General features: G+C 41.0%; 1 protein-coding gene across 3 annotated transcripts; it reads right to left on the bottom strand.

The window, feature by feature from the left end:
* Positions 1-9,349: 9,349 nt before the first annotated feature.
* Positions 9,350-11,580, bottom strand: LOC108064899 (uncharacterized). Of its 3 annotated transcripts, none has more exons than XM_070216796.1 (3): positions 11,433-11,580; positions 9,951-11,282; positions 9,350-9,893 (listed from the first exon to the last, which is right to left on the bottom strand). In XM_070216796.1, the coding sequence occupies exons 1-2, from the start codon at positions 11,472-11,474 to the stop codon at positions 10,089-10,091; spliced, it is 1,236 nt and encodes a 411-aa protein (XP_070072897.1). In that variant the 5' UTR covers positions 11,475-11,580; the 3' UTR covers positions 9,350-9,893; positions 9,951-10,088. The 3 variants fall into 3 exon arrangements, with proteins under 3 accessions (XP_070072897.1, XP_070072896.1, XP_044250234.2); XM_070216795.1 differs by having other exon boundaries at positions 9,350-9,849; XM_044394299.2 differs by having other exon boundaries at positions 9,350-9,820.
* Between the last annotated feature and the right edge of the window lie 110 nt (positions 11,581-11,690).

Below are 11,690 nucleotides of genomic sequence, written 5' to 3'. Positions count from 1 at the left end.
GTGGATTTACGTTGCGGTGCACTCAACTCCTTTCCTACAGTTCTCCGCCCACCGAAGTGGGTCAATTCCTGCCTGTCGACCATAATGCAATGAGAACGATAACGAAGCGATGCACAGTGGTCGCTGCCATAGGCCAAAAATCAAAAAATTGATTTTGAGATATTCCAGCGAAAACCGGTTCTACGATCAGCTAATTGTACAAGCTTTATAATACAAAAGTTTTTTTTTTGAATTTCTAACGGGACTTTCCAACACTGGGATGCAAAGTGCGAGAACGTGCTTACTTATTTTCAATTTGTCAACAGTGCAGTGCCACGAAGTGATTTTAAAAAATTCTAAAAAATTATAAAGCACGGTTTAACCCCATTCAAATATAATGGACATTGTTCATAACAGTATATACTTTGTTTATACAGATACATGAATTAATAACTTGTGCTGTGTTTTGCGTAAATACGTGGTAAAGTGTGCGTCCTATTTAGTTCGTAAATGTTATGCGTTCCAATGTTTTAGGTAAAGTTTTAAGTGGTTTTCCCCAGTTTTCCTACAATGATGTTTATATCCTGTTTTTTATTAATATTTAAAGATTATAAAAATGTTTTGTCCAGCTGCAGAAAGGTGCCGCTGCACTTGTGGCATTAAAAAATGCAACCTAACCTCATTTATTTTAGAACCTTTTTTTAGGAGGAAGATCTTTTTTGTTATGTGTGTGCTGTTGTTGTAGCTTGTTTTTCCTGTTTCTTTTGTAGCTTTTTGGTTGGTTTTTGATTGGAAAGCTTTTTAAAGGAGCCGCTGAATCAAAAATTAAGGATATTTAATAATTCGACTGCAAATATAGATTTATTTAACATATTGCTTTTAAGTTCTGATCCTTTTATTAATGGACAAAAAAACTTAGTTATAACCAAAAGTCAACTCATTTAGAGTCAACTATTTCGCTACTCGATCAAAAAATTTTAAAATGATATTAAATCTTATTATTGTTTGTTTTGTTTTTTTATAATTTTTTTTGGTGCTGGTGGAGTTCAGTAATCACTCCCACATTTTTATATTGCAGTTCTAAGTTTGTAAATATCGTACGGTAAACAAACCAACTTGTTATTATTACAAAAATTTAATTTTTGATTTCCCTCTCATATAAATGAGAAAATCGTTCCTATGGAAGATATAGGATATAGTGGTACGATCTGGCCAATTTTTGTAACATAAATTTATAATATTTATCTAGATTTTTGGTAAAAGTTTCATGGCGATAGCACATCTAGAAGTATTTATGGCCGCGGCTCCATACAAGCCCGACCACTGTGCGATGTGTGAGGCACAAGAAAAAATATGTACTGGAAGTTAAGTCCATTGTACCATTCTTTTATATTTTCATGAAAAAAATCTCTACTACTTTTCTAAAATAACAATAAACTTAAATTTAAATCTTATTTATTGCTGTTAAAAAAATGAACATTTCCAAATAAGCTATAATACAATTTAGCTGTCCTAGATAAATAAATATAACATTATTTTAATTTTCAATAAATATGCAATTATTTTAATTTTCAATTTATTTATTATTTTGTATGAAAATAATATGAACCAATCTATAAAATGGCCATCAGAATTAATAGAAAAGTATCAACATTAGAGTGAATTTGAAATGCCACAAAATAAATTAGTGGTATGCTTTTCACGATAAATAAATCGAGTTAGTCCCCGGACTACATTTTTTTCCGTGTGGCAGAGGCAGGGTTTTGGGGAATGTGGTGTGTGCGGCACACAGTTTAGACATTTAACGCAAAAGCAATTACGAATACAGCCACAAAAGCTCCTATAGCCCCTGCTACCCCCTTCGAAATACCAATGCCAACTGCCATGTTCATGTCAAAGCTGACTTCGGTCACACATGCAATTAATAGGAGTGCGTTTTGGCCTAGTATGTAACATACGCGAGTGCGTGTGTGTTGGCCAACTGTTGACTGACCCTATCGGCCGAACGCTTGACTCTCGGCACTACCAAAAAAAAAAAGGAAGAGGAAATCTGAGGCACCAACTGCGCTGCTCAGTGAAAAGTCACGTACCAACTGTTGAAAACACATCGTAAAACGTAAAACTTGACTCCGCTCGGTTCGCTTAAAATGCACATAAAATGGGGAAAAGCTGGGGAAAAAGGGTTGTCAGTGAGACCCGGAATTCCCCTGCTTCCCTTCGGAAGCGTTGTGTGCGTATGACGTGCAAATTTTCCAAAGCTGTTTTCCCAGGGACAACTCGGAAGTGGAAGTGAAGTATGGAGCCAACAGAAAAGGGCAAGGGAGAAAACGGGGACCAACGCATTATATTTTATGTTTGAGGAGGGCGACTAAGGAACTGGGGCAGGTATGCTAAAATTGCTGTGCAGTGATAATGAAGTTAATGCACGGAGGGTTCGAGAACGGCAATGGCCGCCAAATAGCAATGAAAGTGTCGGCCCTGCCAACTGAGCCAGAAACCGAGAGTCTGACAGGCGTACTATACTATATATCTGAACTTACGATTCGGCGAGTAATTAACTCGCACGCGCTGGATACACATACATATATATTTTCTCTGGGTCCTTATCCATCTGAATAATTCACGCTCCTGCAGAATGTGTAAATCGAGCGTGAAATTTGATTTGCCTTCACCTGGCAAGCCGAGGACTTTAAACTGGCTGAAACGAGCATAAACGCAACGAGAAAAATCAGAATTTAACATTTACATACCTTCTGGGGAATGTGATTTTGGCAGCTCTCACGAGTGGATTCCTATCTCACTTTTCCAGACAATTTTCATTTTTTCATTAAATTGGGAACATTTTTTGAAGAACGTCTGCCTTTGTTTCGAAGTTTCCCATGGTAACCTTTGTCCTTTGATAATATGAAAATATTAAACCGGAAAAAAAGGAGAAGCATCTTAATGCCATAATAAGGAGGAAGTAAAAGCTTTCTGTGCTATTAAATAATGATTTGCGGTATTTTGAGATATTTAAGCCATTATTTGCTATTCGTTGTGCCATTAATTTACCCCTTTAATCTTCAACTATCAGGGGTCAATAATGTCAGGCAATTATTTTAGAGCATGTTAAGTGATGTCCTGATAAATTTCATAATTTAATTTATTAAATACCTAAAAACTACTCATTTTGTGCACTATTATTGTTTAAACTTCGGGTTGCATTAGCAAATAACAAGCTTCTTCTTGGATGTCTGCATTGAAAACACAGTTTGTAAACTCAATTAACTTGTTTTCCCAGGTGGGTCGGGTGCAGGGCAGGTGATGTATTTGGGTGGCGGCAAGTTAATCTATTGCGCAATCAACTTCTGCAAATGAAAGCTGATATTTTAACGCTGCGTTCGTTCGAGGCTTTAAATGTGTTGCCATGGGAAGCTCACTGCCGGCGGCTTTTCACCACTTTTCACTTTTCCGCCCACAACTAGTTGTTTGCATTGCCATGCCAGTGGCATTATTTAATTTGATTAAGCCCGACACTAAACCAACAGCGTGAAGCTGCCAGTTCGGCATGTTTGCACAACTTCACCGTGTTTTACTTGTGGTGATAAAAAAGTGTGTAAAATATATCGCCACTGGCCCCCATATGTAAATGGGCAATGAAAGTATTGCTCTTCATTGCATTAAGTTTTAATTAGACTCGCAGCATTTACCAGTCCATATCCTTCGGATCTCTTATGCACAGGGGCGTAGCCAGGATTTAGTTGAGAGGGGTTATTTAGTACACATTTTAAGTAGAATACTTTTAAAAACCGTACTTTCCATAGCATTTCACCCGTAAAGAGGGGTTTAACCCCCAAAAATCCACCTGTCTACGCCCCTGCTTATGTATATTGCTGGTATAATATATTTACAGGGGTCACTTTCGGGGTTGGAAGGGTTCTGTTTGTGTTTGTGCTTGCATATGCGGCTTACACAAACAGCCAGCAGACTGGCCCCATGGACACCCTAGCATCCGCAGATGCAGTTGTCACCGGCCGCAGGTGCACAAAAAACACCGGTTTTTCTCCTGGGGAAAAACCTGGTGAAGCAGGTGGGACATTGCGTGTCGAAACTGCCGCTTATCTGAACGGCGCCAGGTGCCCACGCACGGACACTCGTTCAATCAAGCGACCCTTTGTGCGGCTTCAGAGTGATACCGTCAATAGGGGAAAAAATACCGCAGCTTCGGGCTAAATGTCGCTCCCCATTTTCCATTTAGCCCCGTTTTCCTCTAACCACATGTTGGCACTTTCGCTCAGTGTGCGCCGCCATCGTTTTTGCCCTCGTCTTGCTTTAATGTCTCTGCTACGTTGGCGCTTCTCCTCCTTCGCGTGGAGTTATCCTTGGGTCGTAATCGATTTTGAGCTAAACGAGAGAACCACTGACAGCGGCGATAACGACAACAGCATCTGCACTTGGGAAAGAGGGTTAATACAAGATGAAGTACAATCATTTTACTAGGTTCTTGGAAAATAAGATAAGAAATTCAATTTGTGAATACTTCAAATTTAGGAAAATTGAGAAATTTCGAAAACCGTTTATAGGTTGCACTAATAAAATAACTTTATTTCTTTACTTAATAATAAAAATGCGAAAAATGCAATAATTTGTTTTCCCTTTTTAACAAATTTGTTTAAGGATCAACCAAAAACCCTCTTAATGAGGTGAAAAACAAATGATTATTGTACCTTTAACATGGATAAGTTCTAGAAACAACTTTTGTTGCGAAAAATTATTACACACTAAACTAAGCATACTTTCTAAATCTTTTCATTCTCATTTTTAAAAGCAAAAATTATTCCTTACACAAAGCTTTGTCAAATTTAAAATATTTAATAAATTAATTTGTTCAGGATTTCAGGTGACTTTTTTCTCAGTGGCTTTTAAACAAGTTCTTTATAGTGACAGTGACGTAGTCTAAATGGAATAAGAAATTTCGGAGATACTTCAGGAAAGATGTGAACTTTTCTCAAACATAATTCAAGTATTTGGGGCTGCCGTGCTTAGCTGCATTTAAAGGTATCCCCTTTGGGCGGACGTCCATGCCCAGACGATGTCGTCGGCAGTGTCGTTTGAAGGTTTAGGCGAAAGCCAAGCCCAAGTCCCTTAAACTGTCCCCCTTTCGGCAGGGGCGCGCGTCTAATGGAACAGTTGAAAACGCTTGCCAGATTATTGAGCGATTCCGGGTCAAGCTCCTGGCTTAGGCAATGCAACTATTTGTTTAGCCCGCAGTTAAGTTCTGCCATTCCCGTTGCCATTTCCATTTCCATTGCGATTTCATCGGAATTGGCACAGACGGCTGGCTCTGACTTGCAGTTGATTGAGTTCGTGTTATTATTGATTTGATTCGGCTATCGCCAATTGGCAGTTCCGCTGCCAGTGAATACATCATCATCACGATAATCATCGGGCTGTCGCCTCACAGCTCGCAGCTCGCTGAACATGGCTGATAGTTCGCTTGGAGTCTAATAAATTTCGAACAGGTGTTTGTATATCCCAGCCAGCCAGCTCGACTCCCTCCTCGCATAAATCAAAATGGGTTTTTAAACAACGCGACTGGTCGGGGATTAGACGGCCTTTCCCATCCGCAGCCCAGGTTGTGTCTCATGTGTTTGCGAGCTGGAGCCACCGCAAATATTTTTGAAGCGATGTGGCAAGGACGAGGACATCCATTTCGGTGACGGCGATGATGATGATGATGACGATGATGGAGGAGGCGTGGCGCATAAAACTTGTTGAATTATTCGGTGCCGGGACATGGACGTGGCTTTCGGAATTCTTTGGCTGCCTGCGTCTCAGCCGAAAACGGAATTTTTTATTATTATTGCAAATTAAAAAAGTTTACATTGGCTTAACTATGCGAGCGCCGAGACCAGCTCAACTATGTAAAAGCCAAGTTTCAGCCGAGAATTACTGGAGTCTCTGGGCCAGGATGGCCGAGGGATGGAGAAACGATTTGCAAAGTATTCTCAACAATTTCTGCCGCAGGCGCAACAAAAAACGGTAGTCCCGAAAAACCCATCATAGGCAACCAGTCTCACCTGACTACCTTCAATTCAGTTGCCCCCAAAACCTCCCGGAAAACCTCCCAAACCTCCGAAACCACCCATCCCCATGCCCTTTCCCACCTCTGTCCCCCGTTGCCGCTCAACGAAGCGTATTAGCAAATTAAATTCCATTTTCGCAGGTGGGCGTCTGCCTGTGATTATGAGCTGAGGACTTGCAGCCATCAAATTTAATGCACAGGCAACTAACCCGGCTTCCACGGTGTCAGTGTGAGGGTGTGGTCTGTGGTCAGCCAGGCGTACAGTGCGCTCCATAAGTGAGAGCCCTAGCCCCCGCTTAAAAATTAAATGCTGGCACAGGTCCGAGGTTTGTTTATTTATTTCTGCCAACTCATTAGGAAAATTGCCCAGCCCAATCGTATAGCGCTTTAAACAAGAACCCTCAATTGCGAATTAAAACTGCTTGAAAATTATTTGAGTCCCAACGTCTGAGTTCCAATTAGAGTTATCTTTAATTGGAAATTTTAAAAATTGAAATACCTCTTATTCCTATATAAAAAATTTAATTTGAAATTTATTTTTATACTCAACCTGCAAGTTTGATTTGTGGATTTAAAAAACTTTTTTTTTCTGTGGATTCACCATTTCTGGAATCATATATTTCTTCTTATCTATAAGAAAACACATTCAAAGATTAAATGCGGGCCTTGGGACAAGGTGAAAAAGCAACATATATGTCGAAGATTAAGGTTTTCTTTAAACTTATTTAATGTTCTGATTTTTTTTATGGTAATGAAACTTTTAAACTTTTTGTATACATTGATCTAATCATTCTTGTAGTGCTTAAGGAGTAAGAAAGATCAAAACTTGTTGACTTTTCAGATATTGGCAAATATTTTGTTGTTAATTTTTTATATTTTCTATTCGTGAAATCTGCAATGGTATTAAAACTTCGAAGCTGGCCAAAATTAGCTTCCGTTCTGGTTTTTTATACATATGCGTTTTCAATCACAAATACGTTTTAAAGGGACTTTAAATTAAAGGCAGGAAAAGGTCAGGGTTTTATTTATTTATTTCTGCCAACTCATTAGAAAAATTGACATATCCCAAACGCAAAAGGAAAAATGCCGAATGGCGAAAATAAAAGGAAAGCACGCGCCGGCAGCCCGAAAGGAAACTCAGATTTTCCGGGCCGCCTTTCGCTTATTGATGGAGCGACTCGGGGAATTGATTAAAAGGCATTGTCAGGGATGTGGGCTTAAGCCACGTCGCTGCACAATACACACACGTACTCTGAGACGGACTCGCTCATATATATCCGAGTGTGTATGCATATGGTATAAGAACATACATATATGCAGCGGGGCTTTGATCTATCCACGCCCGAACAAAAACCAGGGCCGGGCCAGGAACTTGTCTAACAATTTGACGCCTTAATCCGTCCCTCCAATGTTGGATGGCTGGAGGGTTGAAGGGGAAAAAACTCAAACAGCTCCTTGTCTACGCTTCAGTTGGCCAAGCGCAAACTGAGATTCATTCGAACTGGCATGAATATCCCTCCGCACGTGTGTGCGAGTGTATCTGTGAGCTGGGCTGCCTTTATGTGTCCTTTTCTGGTGTCGTATTATGGTAATTCGCATCGAGGCCGATTACAAGCAACATGTGAAAAGAGGAAGAAGGACTTTCCCCTTAAAACCGATCCATTGCAGCTCCTCTTTCGTTTCTGACAAGCTGAATAAATAACGAACGGTAATGCAAAATGATATAATATTTATGCTAAGCAAGAAAGAAGTTCGATATATTTTTTCTATCTTTATTTAAAACGCTTTTAATAATTTTTACGAATTTTAAGATCAGTTAGTAATAATGTCTTTATAAATTAAGCCTTAATAATTCTAGAAATGATGTGTTTCGCCTATTAGTGATTTTAAAACGTAATAAAACAGAGCTTTAATTTGTAGCAAATCTTCAAAGCCCGGATTAATTGAGAATCTTTAAAAACGAGACCAAGAAATAATGCTGCCGACTGCCAAAAAGCGGAGCCACTTGGAAAAACTAGCAGACGAATGAGAGCAATTGTGGCCCAAGGACCTGCTTTGTGTGTGCGTCGACAAACAACGCCGTAGAACCGCCAGCTGGGGCTGACCAGAGGAGGAAGAGGACTCCTCTCTTCCGAGGAATCCCATTAAATTAAATTGCATTTCGCTCGAGTCGGAACGGATCGGGTCGCCTTTGAGCGAGCATCTGCCTTATTTGCGTGTGCTGATTTGCCACCTGGGACTTGGAAGTCGCCGGCTGGCTTGGCCATAATTCAATAGTGCATCGTACCAATGCAGCTGCAATTTCATTTGCCTGGCCCACATGAACTGTCGCTGACTCGATTTGAAGCCCCTCCACCAGTTAATCAATTGATTTTACCTTCGGCAACTTGTCACAACCTGTTGAACAGACGCGTCGCCAGGCAACGCTGGATGTGGATGTGGATGTGGATGCCTCGCCAATTGCCGCATCTAATTCAATATGCATTGATTCTATTGCCGATGCCTTGGTCTTATTGCATTGACTGTTCAATGATTTTTCACGTTCGATTTACGAGAGAAAAAGTAGAGGCCACTTCAGGGAGTAAAAATCAAGTTTTTCAACTCGGCAAGCAAATTTATTTTTATTTCCCAAGCCCTAATTAGTTTTTCTACATTAAATTTCCAATTGTTGTGGCGACTTAATCAATTTTGATTGTCAAGCACCAACTAATCCCCGGCACTTACGACCCAAACATAGATATTAATGGTCTTTCTCTGTGAATCTTAATGCCGGACCATTAGAGACGATTACTATGCCCTTGTTGTTTTTGTTCTGTTTGTGGCTGCGGATGGGCGGCGCCCAGCGGCGAGTGTGTGGTCAGTTTTTGTGGCCTGGCGTTTTACAGGAAATCAATGGACCGCCCAAAGGGGAGTCGAATTTTATTAGCGCAAAATGATTTCATGTGCCAAATATTTGGCAAAATTGACGCCAACGATGGCCGAGCTGTCCCAAATGGCGTTGCTAATGGCCGACATTAACGGGGCGTATGCGCAATCTGCGTTGTCATGCAGGACACGCGTCGCCACTGGAGTTGGCTTTAAGTGCACTTTGCCCTCAATCCGGCCAGTGTGCGATTGTGTGCCTGTGCATGCAGTTAATGTCCGCTTATCGATGGGCTACAATGGCGATTACCCAGCCGAGTTCGACCTATCTTTTCGGTGGAGTCCCAATGAATAAATCCTACATGCGATTCTTGTTTTTATGTATTTATAGGCTTTTATATTTATATACAAACTTGATTCATTTCTTTTAAAATTGACTAATACTTACATTATACATTTTATTTTTAAACATACACTTAATTCCGAAATATTTTATAAAGTACGCAAATTACAAAATACATATTGCAGTTATCTTATCTCAAATTTAACCTAAGATCTAGATCTATCAAAAAGCCTACGAAAAGCCTAATCGATCGGTAAATTAATCTTTTCACATGACAATGTTAACGAGCTTCAGCCAAGACAAAACTCTTGCGATTACTGGCATCCACTAGTGCTTGACATCTCGTTCAACTTGACTTAGTATCGATCCTTTCCCGTAGTCATTAATGCCCATTAGAAGAATGGATTACTGGACCAGTCCCAGGAAGGAATTTCCGATCGTCATATATAACAGCAAAAATCCGTACAGCTTGATGTTGTCCAGATCTGCTCTCCACTTCATTTACCTGTCTGCTAGTTCACAAACAATATTCATATTTGCTACATCCAATTTGAATACTTGCACATTTTTCTCTGGGTGTAGTTCTCAAAATACACAAAACCTAAATTTAGTTTTAAAAATCCAAAGGAAAATTAACTGGGATTTCTAGCAAGGTGCTTGATATGAAGACCTTGCGTTGTTAGGAGAGAAATGCTCGCTTACCATTGCCATTGTAGATCTTGTTGCACTTGCCGTCTCAGAGCAAACAATAAATTTAGAAGCAAAATTTAAAACCGAATTTGGAACCGATTACCAAGAAAATTAAATTTAAAAAAGCCAAAAAAAGAGGAAGGGAGAAGTTCAACAGTCGAAAGTAAACTTCAAGTGAAACATAAAGTATATTACTTTCGAGCATTGGTTCTCCAGCAGCTTACGGCTATCGGCATCGATGTATAGCTCTATTAGCTCATTCTCACAGCATCCTGTGACCGTGTCGTATTCATCGCAGCAGGGATCGAGAGGGGTCCGACCGGTGACTGTCCACTTTGCCGTGCTCAAGCCAACATTCTGGGCTTCCATCAGCTCGAACATGGCACACAGCGGCTTTCTCTCCTCGACTATGGGATTTATAAAGGTGCAGTACTCTAGCTTAAAGAAGTCAATGAAGGTGTGCCCGGTGTGCGGCGGGCACACACTTTCAACTGCACCTAATACCCATTCCGCCGTTTTCTCGTTCCTCGTGATCAACAGCAAGTATTGATCGAACCTGGCCAGGGCGGTGCACTTTGAGAACTTCAGGTGTCGAGTCACGCACCTTTCGGACAGTTCAGAAATGTGATTCATTACCGCGAGGGAGTCGGTCTCGGCGCAACAATCGGCATTGGAGATGACGACGCCATAGCGGCGGTTCTCCGGCAAAGTGCGGGCATATGGCGGTCTCGTATCCGGCTTACCGCACTTGTGCCAGGCACAGCAGTCGCGCCGCTCAACCGTGCACCTCCGGTCGGACCCACTGCTGCCATCACTCTCCGCGTCGTCCACTTCCATGGCTTCCACCTGATCGCTATCCTCGTCCGCAGTGGAGTGAGCCTCGCTCGCTGAGCTCCCGGCTAAATTTCGGACCTCAAATCCAAAGCCCGAAGGCATCAAGTGAGCTTGGTCAAGGCCTGCAAGGGCTGGCGAAACCCGTGCCACACTATCTCGGAACGAATCGGAACTGGGGGACGAGAAGCCAGGGGACGGCGCTCGAAGAACAAGCAAAGCCTCGGCTGGTAGGGTTAGCAACCCCCTCCTATCGCATTCGCCGTGTTCATAGAACCTCAGCGAAGCTACTGCTTGCTCACCTGCAACGACAGTTAGTTCACAGTTGAGACTTCCTGCTGTTTCCTGGACATCTTTCCTCCGCAAGATATCCGAAAGGTGAACGCTGCGTTCCAGAGTTTGGTTGATCGAGCGTATCTGGAATACACTGGTCGGTAGGGCCACCAAGGGCTCCAAGTTTTCCATTAGCTTTTGGACCGTTGAACTGTCTTCCATCTCAAAAACGGCTGGACCCTGATTAAAATCAAAATATCAGTTGCTTAAAAAATCACGTTATATAAATGATACAAAATTATAAAGATTGTTGTTTACTGCTTGAAAACTTGTTTTGTAAGTGCGTACTTCTCCCCTTTTACTCATCGAGTAACTGGTAGAAAAACTCACCTCAATAGGATTGCGTTGTCGGAATTTAACTTCGATATACATTTTGAAAGTATAACTACAAAATTTGGAATATTTTCAACACTAGATAAAATACTTGTTCACTGCTAGCAAGCTTGAGATATACTGAACCTTATCAAGTACAGCTCACCTAAGTTCGGCTTGACATTAGACCAAAGCACATGTGATCTGAAATTTAATTTTATCAATAAGCGAAATATTTAGAAGTAACCACTTGAAAATTACCATATATTTTAATTA

The sequence above is a fragment of the Drosophila takahashii genome, chromosome 3R (genome assembly GCF_030179915.1).
Source record: "Drosophila takahashii strain IR98-3 E-12201 chromosome 3R, DtakHiC1v2, whole genome shotgun sequence".
NCBI classification, from domain to species: domain Eukaryota; kingdom Metazoa; phylum Arthropoda; class Insecta; order Diptera; family Drosophilidae; genus Drosophila; species Drosophila takahashii.
This window is presented reverse-complemented; position numbering and strand designations above follow the sequence as displayed.